Below are 17,218 nucleotides of genomic sequence, written 5' to 3'. Positions count from 1 at the left end.
GCGACGCAAATCCAGATTAATCAGCTCCAATGCAGATACCGGGCACCGGATAGAAAACCAAAAAACAGGAGAAATGAGGTAGGAAGTTCGACAACTTTTGAAAAGTAGACCATAAGATTAAAGTAAATTTGACTTTAGAAAATAAGATCAGGACCTAAAAGTAATTAATTGAAAATTTTGATATTTTATTGATTTTTTTTGTGAGGACTACAAAAGCCTTTGATTATCCCTTATATATAGTAGTAATATATGTATACATATACACACGATTTTGATATCGATAAATCTTCGAGTTCAATTCATTTTTGGCAAACTAAACTTTCTCAAATTCTTTTTCTCTAAATGTTGTGTTGAAACTACAAAGGAAATTTCATTTCCATGGTTAGTGACACATATATCTTAAACTAAATTGACTGACATTTTCAAAACTAACGAAATTCTATTTCTTATCGACTTAATAATAATACGTATAATAAAGAGTAAACACTTATAGTCTAAATATCAGTGAAGGTTTATCACACAATAAGTATGATTCACTTTCTGCCATTTCCTTTCCCTTAATTCCTCTTTCTCTTCTAAGATTTCCTTATGTAATAGAAAAAGATTTATTAAGTATATAACACCAAAAGGGTCAGTCAGTTATAGTCCCTCCGTTTCAATTTATGTGAGCTTTTTCGGGGTACGAGAATCAAAATTTATAACTTTAATAAAAAAAATTGGTACAGAAAATTCAAGTTTGTAAAAATAAAATTTATTTCAGAAACTACATATAAAGTATTATAAGTCATGATAATTTATAATTTAAATAATTTAGAAAACATATAAAAAAAACGTGGTAAAAAAATCACCTCGTAAACTCCCCAAATAGTAAAAGGTTCACATAAATTGAAAAAGAGGGAGTATATCACTAACTCTGGGCCTCGGTGGCCATAAATGTTCGATCATGTGGGTGGCACACAGTGAATCTCAAAAACTGACTCGTGGATCATAGTAATGGGTCACGTGAAACTTCGTTCAAGAGGCCGGGAGACCTGGGAATTGCGATGATGAGCCACTTGAAACTTAGTTCGAGGAGGAGATTATTGCATGTGCAACACAATCTCAAATTAGTGTAGGGATATTCTTAATGGTATGAGGACATTAGGGGAAAATGGTATTGACCTAAACCCAAAAGTATTCATTTTCGTTGGATTTTTTACCCCCCGAAATCCTAGAGGTCAATTAGTAAATTTAACAGGTTTATCTCGAGTTCCATAAATATGTGTTCATGTTCATTTGTGATGAATTGGTGATTCAAAGGTGCGTATTTCTTATTTTCATTAGAGTTACTGAATGAAATGCTGGAATAGACTCGTATAGGAAAACTTGAAAAAAAGAGGGTGTTTGGATTGACTTATTTTAAGTGCAGCACTTTTTTAGTTTTTGTGGTGTTTGACAAAGATAAAAAGTGCTTAAAAACACTTACTTTTAGGCATGAAAAGTATAAAAATAAGTCAAAAGTTGGATCTTTTAGCTTATAAGCTACTTTTTAAAAGTCAATCCAAACACCATCAAAGTCAACCCAGACGTCCACATCTTGTAAAATGTTAAAGTAACAGTTTACACTTCAACGTTACTCAAATAACAATTGGCAACAGATTTGCACAATATAGCCTAATTGGTAACATAAAACTTTCCTGAAGATAGGAGGCAAGTTCAACAAAAGTTGTGAGAGTGCCCAGATCGTGAATGGGTGGTAAGTACCCTTCTTCCCTAAAGACAGGTCTCAGATTCGAACTTTGAAAATTGTCGCATTTGGTAAGACATTATACGCCTTAATTACCCCCAAGGTAGGACTTTTTTAAGCGAATTCGGATTAGTCGGACGCCAAAGCGGGTACCGTACACTGAATTTAAATGGATCAAAATGAGTTGAATCAATAAATGGATCATTGATCAAGCCTACCAAAAAGTTAATTGTGTTGATAGGCTAAACAATGTGACATAGCCGAATCCGTCCAACTCATTTACCAAGTTTTAACTTCTTATATGTTTTCTTATGATTTGTTTAATTACCAAATAAAAACTAATAAAAGTTTATTTTCTCCTATATTCTAGTTATATATAGCATCAAACAAAAAAGATATTTATTTCTTTAAATGTATTAACAAGGTTTCTCATGAATAAATTGAGCTACATACTAATCAATCCAACAATGTTTAAATAAGTTGAATTTAGACGGATCAAAATAGACAGAATTAGTAAACATGAACATCTTTAGCGGGTTAGGCAAATAATAACTTCGGCTTTTAGGCAGGTCATATTTTTGTGTACTAATTTTACCACTCCTAATAAATCCTTAAACCAAATTAAAAATATGGACGGTTGAAGCTGAAACAAGTATAGTTCGATGTCCTAATCGCCTAAAATATTAGTTTAGGGACAACATTAGACTTGAGAAAAGAGTTTCGGGAGCTAAGTGCCATCTTTCTCGTCCAATATATATTTCTTGTTCCTCAAGCAGAAGAAAAGTATCAGTCGACAAAGCCTATTTATTACACTCCCAATTTCTGCAAATCCTGTTTACTGCCCAAACTTTGCATAATCTTTCAATTGTATGTGAAATTTGATCTCTAATGCAACCATAAATATAGATTGTTACAATGTGTTTGAATTTTTAGTCTCCACTTACTTAGGTTTTACGAAATTTTTTTGTCATGTGTAATTTGACCTTTTTAAGGTTAATTTTTCTGTTTTTATGTATTGATGAAAGTAGATTGTGCACATCTTCTAGTTAAATCCACTTTTCACTTACTTAGTTTTTTTTTTTTTTTTCTTAACGAAAAATTATTCATGTGTAATTTGACCTTCTTTTTGACTAATCTTTGTATTTTTATGTATCGAATAAAGTAGATTGCGCACATTTTTTTCAATTTTTATTTTTGTTATAGAAATTAGATCCTGGGAGCATACTTGGTTAGATCGCTGCAACATTGTTAAAAAAAATTAAGATGATATTTAGTTGCAGGGAAGTAGAAAATAATTGAGCTTTTTATTGGTTCGATCGATTTACCTTTTTGGCGAATTAGTTAATCATGGTTCAAAATAGTGATTTAGAAATTTCAGTAAGGATGTTAGTGATTATACTCTCTTAACTTATAATGTTTTTGATCTGCATATTATCATTTTACAGGGATTAAACTGAAAACTAGTCCTTTAATTCAATGGGTGATAGTCAGTACTCTTTTTCGCTTACCACTTTCAGGTATAGAGGTTGTATGTGTTGGATTAATTATATAGTAATTTCTTTTTGATTGTGATGTTTGATATTGTAATATGTTGTGTCATATAGTCCATCTGGAAAGTTGGTTCAGATTGAGCATGCTTTGACTGCTGTTGGATCTGGTCAAACATCGTTAGGAATTAAAGGTAACGAAAGGTCTAATTTAAGTGCAAATTTGTTGATATAGCAATAGCTTTAACATGCAAAGTTATTTGATATAGAAATAGCTTTAACATAAGTCCCACGACTATTGCGATTCGACATGTTCACTTGCTTTATACTCCCTCCGTTCCAATATAAGCGTTTTAGTTTGACTAGGCAGGGAGTTTAAGAAATAAAGAGAGACTTTTGAATCTTGTGGTTATAAACTTTCCATGTAGGATGTTTGTATTGTCAACTTGCTAAATATAGAAAGAGGCACTCTGAAGTAAGACAATTAAATTGTGACGGAGGGAGTAGTATAAAGAAAAATTAGAGTAGGGATGCTGAACAAGTTGACTCCATTTCAAAGCAAATCTTGTAATATCCTTTTACTTTTAGTCTTTGATTTAAATGTCTATGGCTTTGTAACATGGGTGACTTGCATTTCCATACTGGGATCTTTAATTTAGTGAAGACTGAGGAATGTAGTTGTGATTTTATAGAGCAATAATAGGATACACATATGCCCTTCAGGTATTGTGGTGTTATTCTGTATATCATTAAAGAGATTCCTCGTGGAAAAGCTTCAAACTTCTTTTGTTTTCTTAGCTCGATTTTAAGTTGTTTTCATGTATTGATTTTATATATCCAACTGGATGACTGCAGCTGCTAATGGTGTTGTAATTGCTACTGAGAAGAAATTACCATCCATCTTAGTTGATGAAGCGTCTGTAAGTATATTCTTTTAAACGTATCCTCTGTTGTCTACTTATGGGTGAATGTTCGTTGTTAATTATAGTAGCTAGACTGACTGTTGATGGCTAATCAAAGATAAAGGTTCTTCTATTTTGATACTGTTCCTTTTTCTTGATAAAAATTTCCAATGACTGTGAGTAGAAGATTTTAGTTTAGTAAAAAGTTAGGCATAAATGAAGAATATCTTGTGTTTAGTCCATCTATGAATCCCCTGGTCTGACGCCCAATTGAGCTTCGTCAAGATTGAAAAATATGATGATTTTTCATTAAGTTAATAATCAGTCTCTTTGAATTTGTGTATGTGTTCAAGATCTATAAATTTATTCGTAATGCTTAGTTTACTGCCCTGTAAAGTTATATTCTCAATAATATTGAAAAATGCAGTCGCCAGGTTACTGCATACCAACAAGTGCATTCAAGTTCGTAGTATTATTGAACTTTTATCACTAAGTTTCATACATATCGGTGTTTGGGACTGCAATGGAATTCAAATAGTTTTTTCTTTGTTTTTGCTTGACATTCCTTAACCTTTGCCATGTTATGATTTCCTTGTAGTTATCCTATCTATCCTTGACTCTTTGAAATGTATAACAGGTGCAGAAAATTCAGATTTTAACACCAAATATTGGAGTTGTCTACAGGTACCATCTTTTATATGATAGAGCATAAAACTTTCCTGTCGGGTTGGATCTTTCGTTAGTTTTCTTAATGATTATAGTTTAAGTTTCATGCCAATACAATGGATCGGTATTGATTGACTAAACGACTAATTCTGGTTGTGCTCTTGGCTATGTAAATCGCAATGGACCCATTGAGTTACTTTCCTATTGCCTAGTTAGTTAACCTATAACAAATTCTTTTTGTTTTCTTTTTCTTTTATGTATGAATTCTAGATTCAGTAACTGAGTGTCCATGAAATAAGAATGAAAATGATGTTGTACTCAAGGGTGTGAGCTAATGAAGTGGGAGGAGAACTATAAGGTCTTAGGTTTAAATCCCCAGCGGTGGCAAAAAGGCACTAGGTGATTTCTTTGAAGTTGCCTAAACCTCGGTAATCAAAGTTATTATGTACCTGTGATAGTGGAAGGTAGTAGGTGCTCAGTGGAATGAAAGAGTTGTACACGAGCTAGCCAATACACCCCATCATAAAAAAGAATGCAAATGATTTTAATTATCGTAATTTCCAATGATTCATACATAGATATGCCATATGTTTGTGTTTAGTCACAATACTAAGCACCGCCAAGTATGAAAAATAATTGCAGAGGCACTTTTAAATGGCCTTATACTGACAGTTTGTGGAGCAAGGTTTGTGTAACTTATGTAAAGAATCATCTCAAAGAGCTTTTCTCTAAAGAAGAAATTATGGGCGAGTAACAAATCAAGTAGTCCCAACAGATTTGTTGTATTTCTTCAAAATCATATTTAATTAATGTGAATGTGAATGTTTCCTTAGCATACTTTTTTGCTTTAATGTGGAACATTCACATGATTGGCGAGTAACATTCACATGATTGGAATTGACAGCCGTGATGCATTGTCATGGATCTACATCGAAAGATTCTTTCTTGATCTAAGTATAAATGTGGAACCTAATAGATATCGTGGGATGAGATGCTATTTGATACCTAATTTTTTTGAGTAATCAAACATTTTACTAATGCACAGGTTAACACTAAGATATTTCTGAGATGCTACACCTAAATTTTAACACTGTTTGCTAGGACTAGGCTTTAGTTTAAGGGGAAAAATCCATAAAGTTATAGAGAAACTTGATTGAAATGTTAGTAATGAAGAATTATGCACTTTCATTTTATTAAACCGAATTGAATTGTGAAATGAAAGTACCTGGTTGTCGCTAGCAGCCTGGGCAGCTCAGTTCGGCCGAGCCTATGGGCGTGGTGCTTTCTCTGTAGTTGGGTCGACAAAGCGATTGGCGATTTGCCTTGCTTGGCTAGTTTCTATTCACTAGTACTTATAACTAAAGACTTGTTACACATGGAAGGATGGAACCTTTGTAAGCTGATGTTATTTTCTTGCTCTTGGTGCTACCTCTGACCCTAAATTATCAACAATGTCAGTAAAGCATCAATATATGCCTTGCAAATGGTCTTAGTTCTATGATTATCCTTCCAGGGGATGCTTTTTATGTTTCTTGTGGTTATTGGTTACCTCTGGCAATATATCTTATACCAACATTTATTACTTCTTTCTTGCAGTGGCATGGGCCCTGACTCTCGAGTTCTGGTTCGGAAAAGTAGAAAGTCGGCTGAGCAATATCACCGACTCTATAAAGTATGAATTTGCTTTTACTTTACCCAAAAAAAAAAAAAAGTATGAATTTGCTTTTATCAAATATGAATTCCATGATTCAAGTGCAGTAATTCCTAAATGATTCAAGTACTTCTTTGCTGGTCTGAGATCCCTGCAGTCGATATGACTCTCCTACTAATTTTGTGATAATCTGATATGCTTCTTCATATTGGTGCTAAGATCTAATCTTACTTTACGAAGGCAGGCCTTTTCTATTGGATCTCCCTTTTCCTCTAACGTGCATTGTTACTTGTCTCACATGAGAATTCTTTAATGTGAATGTTTCCTTAGCATACTTTGTTGCTTCTACATTTGCCTGATTTGTCTGTGTTGTTGCATAGGAACCAATCCCTGTCACACAGCTGGTGAGGGAAACTGCAGCTGTCATGCAGGAATTCACCCAATCAGGGTACTACTCTTTTATTCTATGCTTCCACTTTACATGAAGGGTCCTATAATATGTACTGGTCATATTTCAAATCTTTAGTCCTCTTGTATTTATCTGCCTTGTGTTTCTCTTCTCATTGTCAAGACTATCTTTGATATTACCCTAGCCTAAGTGGCAGACCCGTTGCTTTCACGTATTTAACGTAAGTTTAGATTAATAACGGACTGATGCTGAACTGAACAAAGTTTATGCTCCCCAATGATTTGTAGCGGAATTTATGAACTAGTATAAAAATAATTACTCATAATATTTTGAAATTTAAACCAATTACTGTGGGTGGATAGCATCTTTGTGAAGTTCGCTGTTCTAGATTCAGCCGTCTTGTCACTTCAGTTTCTATCTTGCAAATAACATTCGTAATTATGGCTTCATGGATGCCATAAGTTGTTCAAACTATAGTAGCATTAAAATCACGAGTCATACGATGAAACAGGAGAGAAAGAAATTCATATTAAATATGTAAATGTCATAAAGGACATGTATAAAGGAGTCATCGCTAGCATGAACAGTAGTAGGAGATACAAAGGAGTTTCCCATATCGTTAGCTCTACATCAGGGATCAGTATTGAGCCCCTACTTGTTTACTCTAGTTATGGATGAGCTAATAAACTCGAGATAAGAGGAGGTCCCATGGGATGGTGGAAGCAACATGTACTGCAGTTTTGAATTTTGTTTTCATGAATTCCCATTTTCAGCCACTTTTTTGGTACTTCAAGCGGGAAGAACGGAAGCATTTCTGAAAGTTGAGTTTAAATTTGATCCCTAATTTTTTTTGATCGTTTGATGGGCTCTCTTTTCATGTTAAAATAGATATTCAATGTTCTGTTGACCTCAACACTTCAGATCCATCAAACTATCAACTGTAAAGCAGGCAAAGGCATATATGTCTTGAAACTAATGCAGATTTCAATATTTCATCTGTATCTATTCATGATTTTCTTTTGGATGTTCAAGAAAGAGTTCATACTCTACAATCTTCTTGGTCAATCCCTTACTTCCCTTTGTTTTTCTGTTTTTCCGGTGCAGTGGTGTAAGACCTTTTGGTGTTTCACTCTTGGTTGCGGGATTTGATGACAAGGGTCCACAGCTATATCAGGTATATTGTCTATGAGTGCTGGTGTGATCTCTCAGTATCGTTTTCTGTTCTTGAGGTGTGTCTGATTTGATGGTTTATACTTTGTGCGGTGAATTTCCATTATTTGTTTAGATTTTCTCCATGGTGCTTCATTTATGACTATGGCAGGGAGCTTTTATTCTTTATAAAGCTTGTTTACTGAGTTGCAGCCTTGCAGGTTCCTTCGTTGCTTGAACTCTTCTCATATTCAGCTTATTTTTCTAATTTTAGGTGGATCCATCTGGTTCGTACTTCTCTTGGAAGGCTTCGGCTATGGGGAAGAATGTCTCTAATGCAAAGACATTTCTCGAGAAGAGGTGAATCACTATTCATTAAAAAAATTAATTGTATTATTCATTAAAAAAAAAAAAGTTTAACCCCTTTTTCTCATTTCTAGTGCTATCTTTTTAACGTTTCAATACTGGTCTACACTCGAAGTTACTGTGTGATTTGATATTAAAATTACTACCAGTTTTAGAAGGCTCATCTTGAGCAGCTACCTCATGAATTAGCGCCTAATAATTTCGGTAAAATGAGAGCGACGATAACTCCTCAATGACCCACAAATTTCTAATTCTTCATCCCATCGATGATAGACTTTTTTTTTTTGCTGTGCACCATCTTCGTAGCAACCTGCTTCTACACTGCTTCTTGTACTTCCCCTTCTTTTACCAAAAGTTGCAAAAAATAGTTGGAACAGCGTTTATGCAGGGAATACATTTTTCACTTTTTGAATATGTCAATGATTTGCATCTGGTTTTATTCTATTATTCTTCTTGTTGTGACAAGGGTTATTACCCAAACCAAGTTGTAATTTATACGCCTCATGGCAACAGAAGGCAGTTGCGGTGAAAAAGGAGAGAATCTGTAATGATGGATGGGCTTAATTGCACTTTCTACGAATGACCTAGGAAGAGGATTGTTGGTAATGAACAAATGATTTTGTTTGAAGCGGGGGCTTCTGCCCATACTGCTATGTCACATCAGCGGGCACTGGCAATTGGAGTTATAGGTCAAACTTTGACATGAAGGATGTTAACCATTTTTTTATCCTACAATGTCAAACGTTGTCTGCATACTGAACCTTGTCTTAGTGGCCAACTACAGAGCCTATTTGGGGTGCTTTTCACTCTGTTTGATTACTATTGAATTTCTATTAACGTTTCTGTTCCGCTCAGGTACACGGAGGAAATGGAGCTCGATGACGCTGTACACACTGCTATACTGACATTGAAAGAGGGGTAAGCTTAACTTATTCCTCTATGCAGGAGTTGTCTAATCTTCATGTCAAACATACATCAGAAATCGCATGCACTTGAATTGTCTGAGTCGCACCACCATCACCATCACCATTGCTTGCTTGCTGTGCAGTTGTAGTTGTCAGTGCAAAGTTTCTTCATCAACGCGTCCACCCCCCACCTCCCCACCCCCCCACACCTAATTGTAATGACCTTACAAATAAAATCCTGAACAATAATACAACCAAAAGGTTTCTTAAAGATAACTTATTTTCGGTGTTCATCCAGATTCGAGGGACAGATCTCCAGCAAAAATATTGAGATTGGCATTATTGGAACAGACAAAGTATTCAGGTAAGTGTCTTCTTGTCCTTTAGAGTTTTAACATTAGTTCACTTTGTTAGCCAGTTACTAAAACAGTAGTGTCCTTGCAGAGTTCTCACGCCAACTGAAATAGATGATTACCTACAAGAAGTGGAATAGATTTTCTTTCTGCCGAAAGGAAATGGAAGTAGTAGTTGGGTAGGAAGCGCGGACGGGGGAAGGCTCTACTATTGGAGCTTCTTGTTGGCTTTGTTATAATTTGACTTTAATCAAACCAAACTTGGTTGTATATTTGGCCATGTTATGGTTGTTTATTGCCTGATTGATGCTCTGAAAAGTTTAATATGTGGGCTTTCTCAGTTTCTTGAATTTACAGATTGTTCAAGGAAACATATGATACATTGCGTGAGCAACCCTCTTAATGTCCGAACAATGTCTTTGAAAACGGAAGGCATATATAATTATTGGAACAGCATTTTCATTTTTCTTTTATTGAAGCATATGTAGTTATTGGAACAATATTTTCAACTAGTAGTAACAATTTCTGGGCTCCGTCACGAGCGCAAATTTGGGAAATTAAGTAATTAATAGAAACAATAAGGTCGTCCTGTATTATTATTATAAGATACGTCATGTATTATTATAAGATATACTCCTTCCGTTTCAATTTATGTGAACCTTATCGGAGTATGAGGGTTAAATTTTATAACTTTGACCTTAAATTTGAACATAGATTTTTTAAGTTTGTAAAAATAAAATTTAATATTTAGGTACTACTTAAAAAATACTATAAGTCGTGATAATTTATAATTCAAATAATTTAGAAAACATGTAAGGAAAACGTGGTCGCCGAAGGTTCATGCTAAGCCTGGGTCCAAATTCAAAATATAAAAATAATGCGTAAGTTTTATGAAATAAGTATAAATTGGGTCACTTTTTTTAGTAAATAATTAATTTAATGTAATTGCAGATTAATCATATTTTGTTTATAAATTTTCATAATTATTAAAGTTTGTGCGTCATATAATTGGATAGTTTTTAAAAAAAAAATATTTATGAGAAAATAAGTTTGGTAGGAAAATTAGCAAATACTAGAAGGGCGCAAGTAATTCGATATTTTATAAACTAACATGCTAAAGTATGATAATTACAACTCGTCGAAGATCATAAATTTGAAATTATTTTTGTATTTTTATGAATTTGTGAGCATGTGATTGTTATTTATAGATAGAAATAGCTTTGTTTTGATATTTATTAATTTTTCACTTATTATTTTATGTGTCAAGGCTTTATGCTAGTCAAATGTGTTTTTTAACCTTAGTTTCAGGTGAAATTCAATAAAGGGACAACTACGTATATATACATTTAAGGAGAAATATTTACGAAACGTGACGATAGTTTCATATTTACAAAACATAACATTACAAACCCTATACAAAACATGCTTTTTAAAAAAAAAAAAAAAATTATTATTATTATTATTATTAATTTTTTTAGATAATAATTAATATATATATTTTTTATAAATATTTTTTTCGCTCAAAAATTTATGTATGAAATGTGTATATCTCGCTCAAGGCTTAAAAAGTTCGCTCAAAATTTAGTGTATGAAAAATGTATGAAATGTGTATATCTCGTTCAAGGCTTAAAAAATCCGCTCAAAATTGTGTGTATGAAAACAATATGAAATTTGTATCTTGCTCAAGTCTTAAAATTTCACTCACATTTTCGTGTATAAAGTTCATGTTAGATTTCTGTAAAATTAATACAACTACAACAACATTGTATACAACTTTGATACAACATTCAAGACTTAAAATAACCGCTCAAATTTTTGTGTATGAAATGTGTATATCTTGCTCAAGACTTAAAAAGTTCGCTCAAATTTTATGTATAAAGAACATATGAAATGTGTATATTTCGATCAAGGCTTAAACATTACGCTCAAAATTTTATGTATGAGAATGGTATGAAATGTGTGTATCTCGCTTAAGACTTAGAATTTCATTCACATTTTTTGTATATAAAGTTCATATTAGGTTTCTGGAAAATAAATACAACTACAACAACATTGTAACAACTTTCATACAATATTCAAGGCTTAAAGTTTTCGCTCACAATTTTGTGTATGAAAATTATATTAAAAATTCCGCGCACACATACACATTTCATACATTTGTAAGCACATATGATATCACTAAAGAAGTAAAATGTTGGATGTTTAATAGAGAGAAGCATATGGAGACTCACCTTTGGCTTTCGTCTCGGTAGGTGACGTAGGGCATGTTTAAATATAAAGTAAGACCTAATAAAGGCTTTAGTTGGAAAAAAAAATTGGCTCTAACAAATCACTCATACCTAGAAATTAAGAAGTCTTTTCACTAAATTATCCTTAATTAAATATTATTTAATTTAATATGGTTTCTTGATAGTATATAAAAATTTACTTATCTAAATGAGGATACATGGAGCCCTTAACTTTTGAAAAAAATTGTTGATAATTGCCAAGTGTCCTCTACCTTTGTTGGCTTTTGGGGTATAATTGTCATCAAACTTTTCAAAAGTTATCAAATTACATGTAGGTAACTATGTAAATAAATGCCAAAATTGGGGTAAAAATGAAAGTTTTGAGGTTGTTAGGACTACAAAAATCATGAATCCTCCCTTATATATACGGAGTAATAACTACTGGCATTTGACCCGTGCTAAGCCCGAGCCCAAGCCAACATCAAACATATTTAATGCTACAAATATTATTAAAATATGATGAAATCAATGAAGTAACTGATAAGTAAATATAGAATTTTAAGTTAGATAATTATAAGTTCTGGTACTGCAAAATATTTTTTAGCGTTTCTTCAAATTAAACAACAAAATTGTTTTTCGAAAAGTTCATGCAAATAATTTTTTTTTCTTACTTTATAAACTTTGCTTTTCCTTCCAAAAGTGCGTTAAACCATTTTCCCCCAATTTATGTAAAACATTGATAGTCCCATTTAGCAAAATATTTCAATATTAAAAAATGTGAAAAAATTTAACTTGCTTTTTCAATTTTAGTATTATTGCCATTTGAAGAGTTAAATTGTACTATTTTATAACTATTATTTTTTCAAACATTTTCAAAATATATATGAAAGTAATACTTTATAGTCGCGTTTCAATGTAGTCATTTATTAGGTAAATTTATGTTAAAAGAGTGGACGTAAAATTAGATTAGTTAACTTTCTCACTTTGAAACCCTTTGTTTGATTGAGACGGAAGAACTAAGATTTACATTTTTGATACATTTTAAAAGTATTTAACAATGTTACAAGTCAGTTTTTTTTTTTTAAAAAAAAAATTAAAATTTACCCAAGTGAAATCTTTATTGATTACATGTGTTTGTGATCATATGCACATTGCGACATTATTAGTAAACACAAAATTCAATCAATTCTTAAATTATGCCACTAAATTATAATTAAAAAATAAAATTATCTAATTGCATTTTCTTCTGGCATAAAATATGTATCATGTTTCGCTTCTCGAATCAATTTAACTAATCTTCGAAGCCAAATTGAATTAGATTAGACTAATATTTTAAAATTAAAACTGAGATACTTGAAAACTATACGAAAAATACTATAAATTACAATTCTTCTCATTCAAAAGTGGGTTTCTCTCTTACTAATAGTAGAGTAAAATTGCTTATAGTTTACATAAAATTCATTAAAATATTGAGGTAATAAAGAACCAATTCTCTGTTAAAAAAAAAAGCAACCAATTCATGTGCACAAAGAAAGTTTGAAAAGTGTTCCTGCTACAATGGAGCATCCTACTACTGCAGCTCCATTACATCACCAGTTGTTTTTGGCAAGCACAAGTTCTACCTAATAGTCATGTAGCTAGTAATTCTAACCAATCTTGCCTCATATCTGTAATTAACTTAAATCAAGCTTGGGGCGCTCCCATGTAGTCCTTTTTGATTATATATAATATCTATCGTATTCAGACCAAAAAAAGTGTTACCCGATGAATGACTTTGTCCAACAGTTAAATCAAAAAATTGTTTACCAAATAAGACAAATCTCAAAGTACAAAAATGTGAAAATACCTAAAATGCCCCCCTGATAAGGCCCAAGTGGAAATGATGTAGGGGAAAAGACAAGCCACGTGGATCATCCTTATAGGGTCAAGGAGTGGTGTGAGGACGACAAAAAATTTGGATTCCCCCTTATTACATATAGTAATATACAAACGATTATATTGGGTCTTTTTTTTTTTTTTTTGACAATTATCAACTTAGTTAATAGTTTCTAGATCTTTAAATTTTACTTTTTAATTCATACCGTTTACATGAATATTGAGATTCATTAGTTGTTGGTTAACCATAAAGATAGAGGCATTGAGTTCTTGGTTTACTGAAAAGTAGAGGATATTCCAATGCTACATAGTGTTTTACTGAAAAATTATATCAGGATATCTGTAGCCAAGAGTCGAAGGAGAATCTTATCTTATTTTTTCCCGAATTGTTAGAGAGGAAAATTGATCTATAAATTAGCAAAACTTTGACATTAACAATAGCAACAATATACCCAATTTGGGAGGGTGAAGCATTAATATAGAGATACAAATTGAAAATTTATTCTACAAACTACAAAGAGAAGATAAAATTTGAAAGCAAATCCAAACAAACTGGTACATAAGCAACAACAATGTCCTAGATCCTAAACGCAAGTTTATCAGCTTTGCAAAGAGGATTTTCCTTAGCCAAAGTCACACGGCCTGTAGACTTGAAATTGAATGTGCATGCATGTTCTTCAGGGTACCTATGAACCCTACAAAACATTCCTCCACATTTACAACTGAACCCTGTTAATCCCACTTTCTTCTTGCAAATCGTGCATCTTTGCTTAATCTTCATCGTCGAACCAACTTTCTCTGTTGTAACAGAATCATCAATAGTAAAAGATGATACTTTCTCGGATAAGATTGTTGTATTCTTGGCTTCTTCTTCTTCTTTCAAGAAAGCTTTGTAGCATTGCGAACAAAGGTTGTGATTGCTTGGAGTTCCAAAAAAACCGCAACCCCTTGCGCATAAAATTGGGTTTTCTGCTTTGCCACAAGAAGCCATCTTCCTTTGAGTTACGTACAAATTCTCTTTTCTTGAAGTCTTAGATATTAGAGAAAATTATATATCAGTGTTGGTGATGGTGTATGTAGTTCTTACTTGATGAATGCTGCTCCTGCCTTTGGTGGTGGTATATATATAGGACTAAGGTGCTATTCCATATTGAAATCAAATTAGGACTTTCCTAATTTGGCACCGGCTGTTGTTTCCTTTTCCTATACTCTTTTGGTTTTGGTTTGGGAATACTAATATTCCTTTCTCAACAAAGATTTTAATAGGAAATATATTTTCCGCGTTACCGGAATTCGTTTCTCAATTAATCATGCAAAGTTATTGAAGGAATTAGAGTCTATCTCTCTGCAGTCATACACAAACTAAACTATTTTAGTTTTGAAACTTAGTTGCATGGAAAACTTGGTTGCGTTTAGGTTTCTATCTTTGCCCTTGCACCATGCAACCATAGTATATTTTTATTTTCCAAATAAAATTTTATTTAGTATCCTGATTCTATACAGTAAATAACGTTAGCTTGTGCAGATTTTTTGCACGTGTTTATAAATAGGATAAATTAAACTTGCATAAATAGAAGTAAATCGAATTTAAATTGTATAATTTTTTTCGTCGAGATCACATCTATGACGAAGAAAGCACTATAGATAAATGAGACCAATACAGTTAGCATTTATTTGGTTTCTGACTGTCCTTTTCCTTTTTTGACGAAGTTCTGACTGTCCTTTTCCTGTGGAAGAATCAATGGATATACCTTGATCTTTTACAAAAATTGGAAGATCTGTTAGGGTATATTTGTGAGAGAATTACTTTCCAAACTAGAGCTTGTGGTTAACTAGAAGATGAAATTGCAGGTTATTTAAAGTAGTGTAAACATAACTGCTAAACTACTTCCGGTTATAACTTAAATAAATATATTAATGGGAAAAGGGTGAAAAATGCCTCTCTATTTATTTTGGGAAAAGAGCTAAGAATATCTTCCAAACTAATTTTGGGTCAAAAATACCCACCCGTCATTAAAGTTTTCAAATATACTCCTGTCTTAACGGAAATCCACAACATAACCCGATTTCATTTTCAAACCCGCTCCATTTAAAACCGACCCAACTACATAAAAAACTCATTTGCGACCAACTTGTTCCCGAGTCCTACATCTGGAGCCACAAGGCATAGGAGCGGGCAACCCATATGAGTTTTTTATTTAGTTAGGTCGGTTTTAAATGGAGCGGGTTTAAAAATGAAATCGGGTTATGTTGCGGATTTCCGTTAAGACAGTGGTATATTTGAAGACTTTAATGACGGGAGGAATATTTTTGACCAAAAATTAGTTTGGCGAATATTTTTAGCCTTTTTTCCAAAGTAGAGGGGCATTTGTGACCCTTTTCCCTATGTTAATAGCAGCCAATCAAACAAGCAGCTCTCGTAGCTCAGTTGGTTAGAGCACCCGTTTAGTAAGCGGGAGGTCTTGAGTTCGACTCTCACCGAGAGCAGAAGCAAACACTTCGCTATTTTTTTGTGTTTACTTTTTCTTTTTCTTTTTCTTTCACCTGACTGTCAGTTACCTGTCAAAATTACCTTTCCGAACTCATCTAATCTGTGAAATAATGTCTTGGGCTTTTTTTTTTTTTTTTTTTTAAACCCCCTCCCCCAGAGCTCCCTCTTTTGCTCCCTTGGTGACTCGAACTCGCAATCTTCGGGTTGAAAGTAGAGGACGCTTACCATCTGAGCAACCCCTCTTGTCAATGTCTTGGGCTTTAGCGTCAATCATCATCCTTTTTTATCTTTCTTTACATGACATATACTATATTATTATTACCATTATTTAACACTTATTTTCCACTTTTATTTTATTTAGTATGGTCATCATCCCTTTTTATCTTTCTTTACATGACATATACTGTATTATTATTAGAGATAAGGGTCAAAAACACACTTTAACTATCACTTTTTTTTTTTTAGTTTCATACCTAAATTATCATAAGGTTAAGAAAACTACCCAAACTATCCCTATCTAGTTTGCAAAACACACCTGAACTACATGTGTGAACTCACTCTTCAAAAGACAAGTGAAGCTGAAATTTTCTCAAAAAAATTGTCCGCATGGCATAAGTAATGCTACGGTGGCACCTACATGAAAATTAAAAAATAATATTTTTTACATGACATATACTGTATTATTATTACCATTATTTAACACTTATTTTCCACTTTTATTTTATTTAGTATGGTCATCATCCCTTTTTATCTTTCTTTACATGACATATACTGTATTATTATTAGAGATAAGGGTCAAAAACACACTCTAACTATCACTTTTTTTTTTTTTTTAGTTTCATACCTAAATTATCATAAGATTAAGAAAACTACCCAAACTATCCCTATCTAGTTTGCAAAACACACCTGAACTAAATGTGTGAACTCACTCTCCAAAAGATAAGTGAAGCTGAAATTTTCTCAAAAGAATTGTCTGCATGGCATAAGTAATGCTACGGTGGCACCTACAT

At 32.8% G+C, this 17,218-nt stretch overlaps 2 protein-coding genes and 1 non-coding gene across 4 annotated transcripts; 2 read left to right on the top strand and 1 right to left on the bottom strand.

Moving 5' to 3' along the window:
- Positions 1–2,443: 2,443 nt before the first annotated feature.
- Positions 2,444–10,087, top strand: LOC132617341 (proteasome subunit alpha type-2-B). Of its 2 annotated transcripts, none has more exons than XM_060332332.1 (12): positions 2,444–2,593; positions 3,172–3,243; positions 3,331–3,407; positions 4,069–4,133; positions 4,753–4,799; positions 6,378–6,453; positions 6,813–6,880; positions 7,946–8,015; positions 8,265–8,350; positions 9,212–9,274; positions 9,560–9,625; positions 9,706–10,087. In XM_060332332.1, exons 2-12 carry the CDS (start codon positions 3,203–3,205, stop codon positions 9,752–9,754), a joined length of 708 nt encoding a protein of 235 aa, XP_060188315.1. In that variant the 5' UTR covers positions 2,444–2,593; positions 3,172–3,202; the 3' UTR covers positions 9,755–10,087. The 2 variants fall into 2 exon arrangements, with proteins under 2 accessions (XP_060188315.1, XP_060188316.1); XM_060332333.1 differs by lacking the exon at positions 2,444–2,593 and adding an exon at positions 2,639–2,718.
- A 4,207-nt stretch (positions 10,088–14,294) lies between these two features.
- On the bottom strand, positions 14,295–14,724 carry LOC132617067 (zinc finger A20 and AN1 domain-containing stress-associated protein 6-like). The gene has a single exon (XM_060331954.1). It carries the CDS (start codon positions 14,706–14,708, stop codon positions 14,295–14,297), a length of 414 nt encoding a protein of 137 aa, XP_060187937.1. The 5' UTR covers positions 14,709–14,724.
- Positions 14,725–16,130: 1,406 nt separating this feature from the next.
- On the top strand, positions 16,131–16,204 carry TRNAT-AGU (transfer RNA threonine (anticodon AGU)). The gene has a single exon. It is a non-coding gene; the product is annotated as a tRNA-Thr (tRNA).
- Positions 16,205–17,218: the final 1,014 nt, after the last annotated feature.

The sequence above is a fragment of the Lycium barbarum genome, chromosome 11 (genome assembly GCF_019175385.1).
Source record: "Lycium barbarum isolate Lr01 chromosome 11, ASM1917538v2, whole genome shotgun sequence".
Taxonomy (NCBI): Eukaryota; Viridiplantae; Streptophyta; class Magnoliopsida; order Solanales; family Solanaceae; genus Lycium; species Lycium barbarum.
The sequence above is the reverse complement of the archived record's forward strand: the minus strand, read 5'-3'. Positions and strand labels throughout refer to the sequence as shown.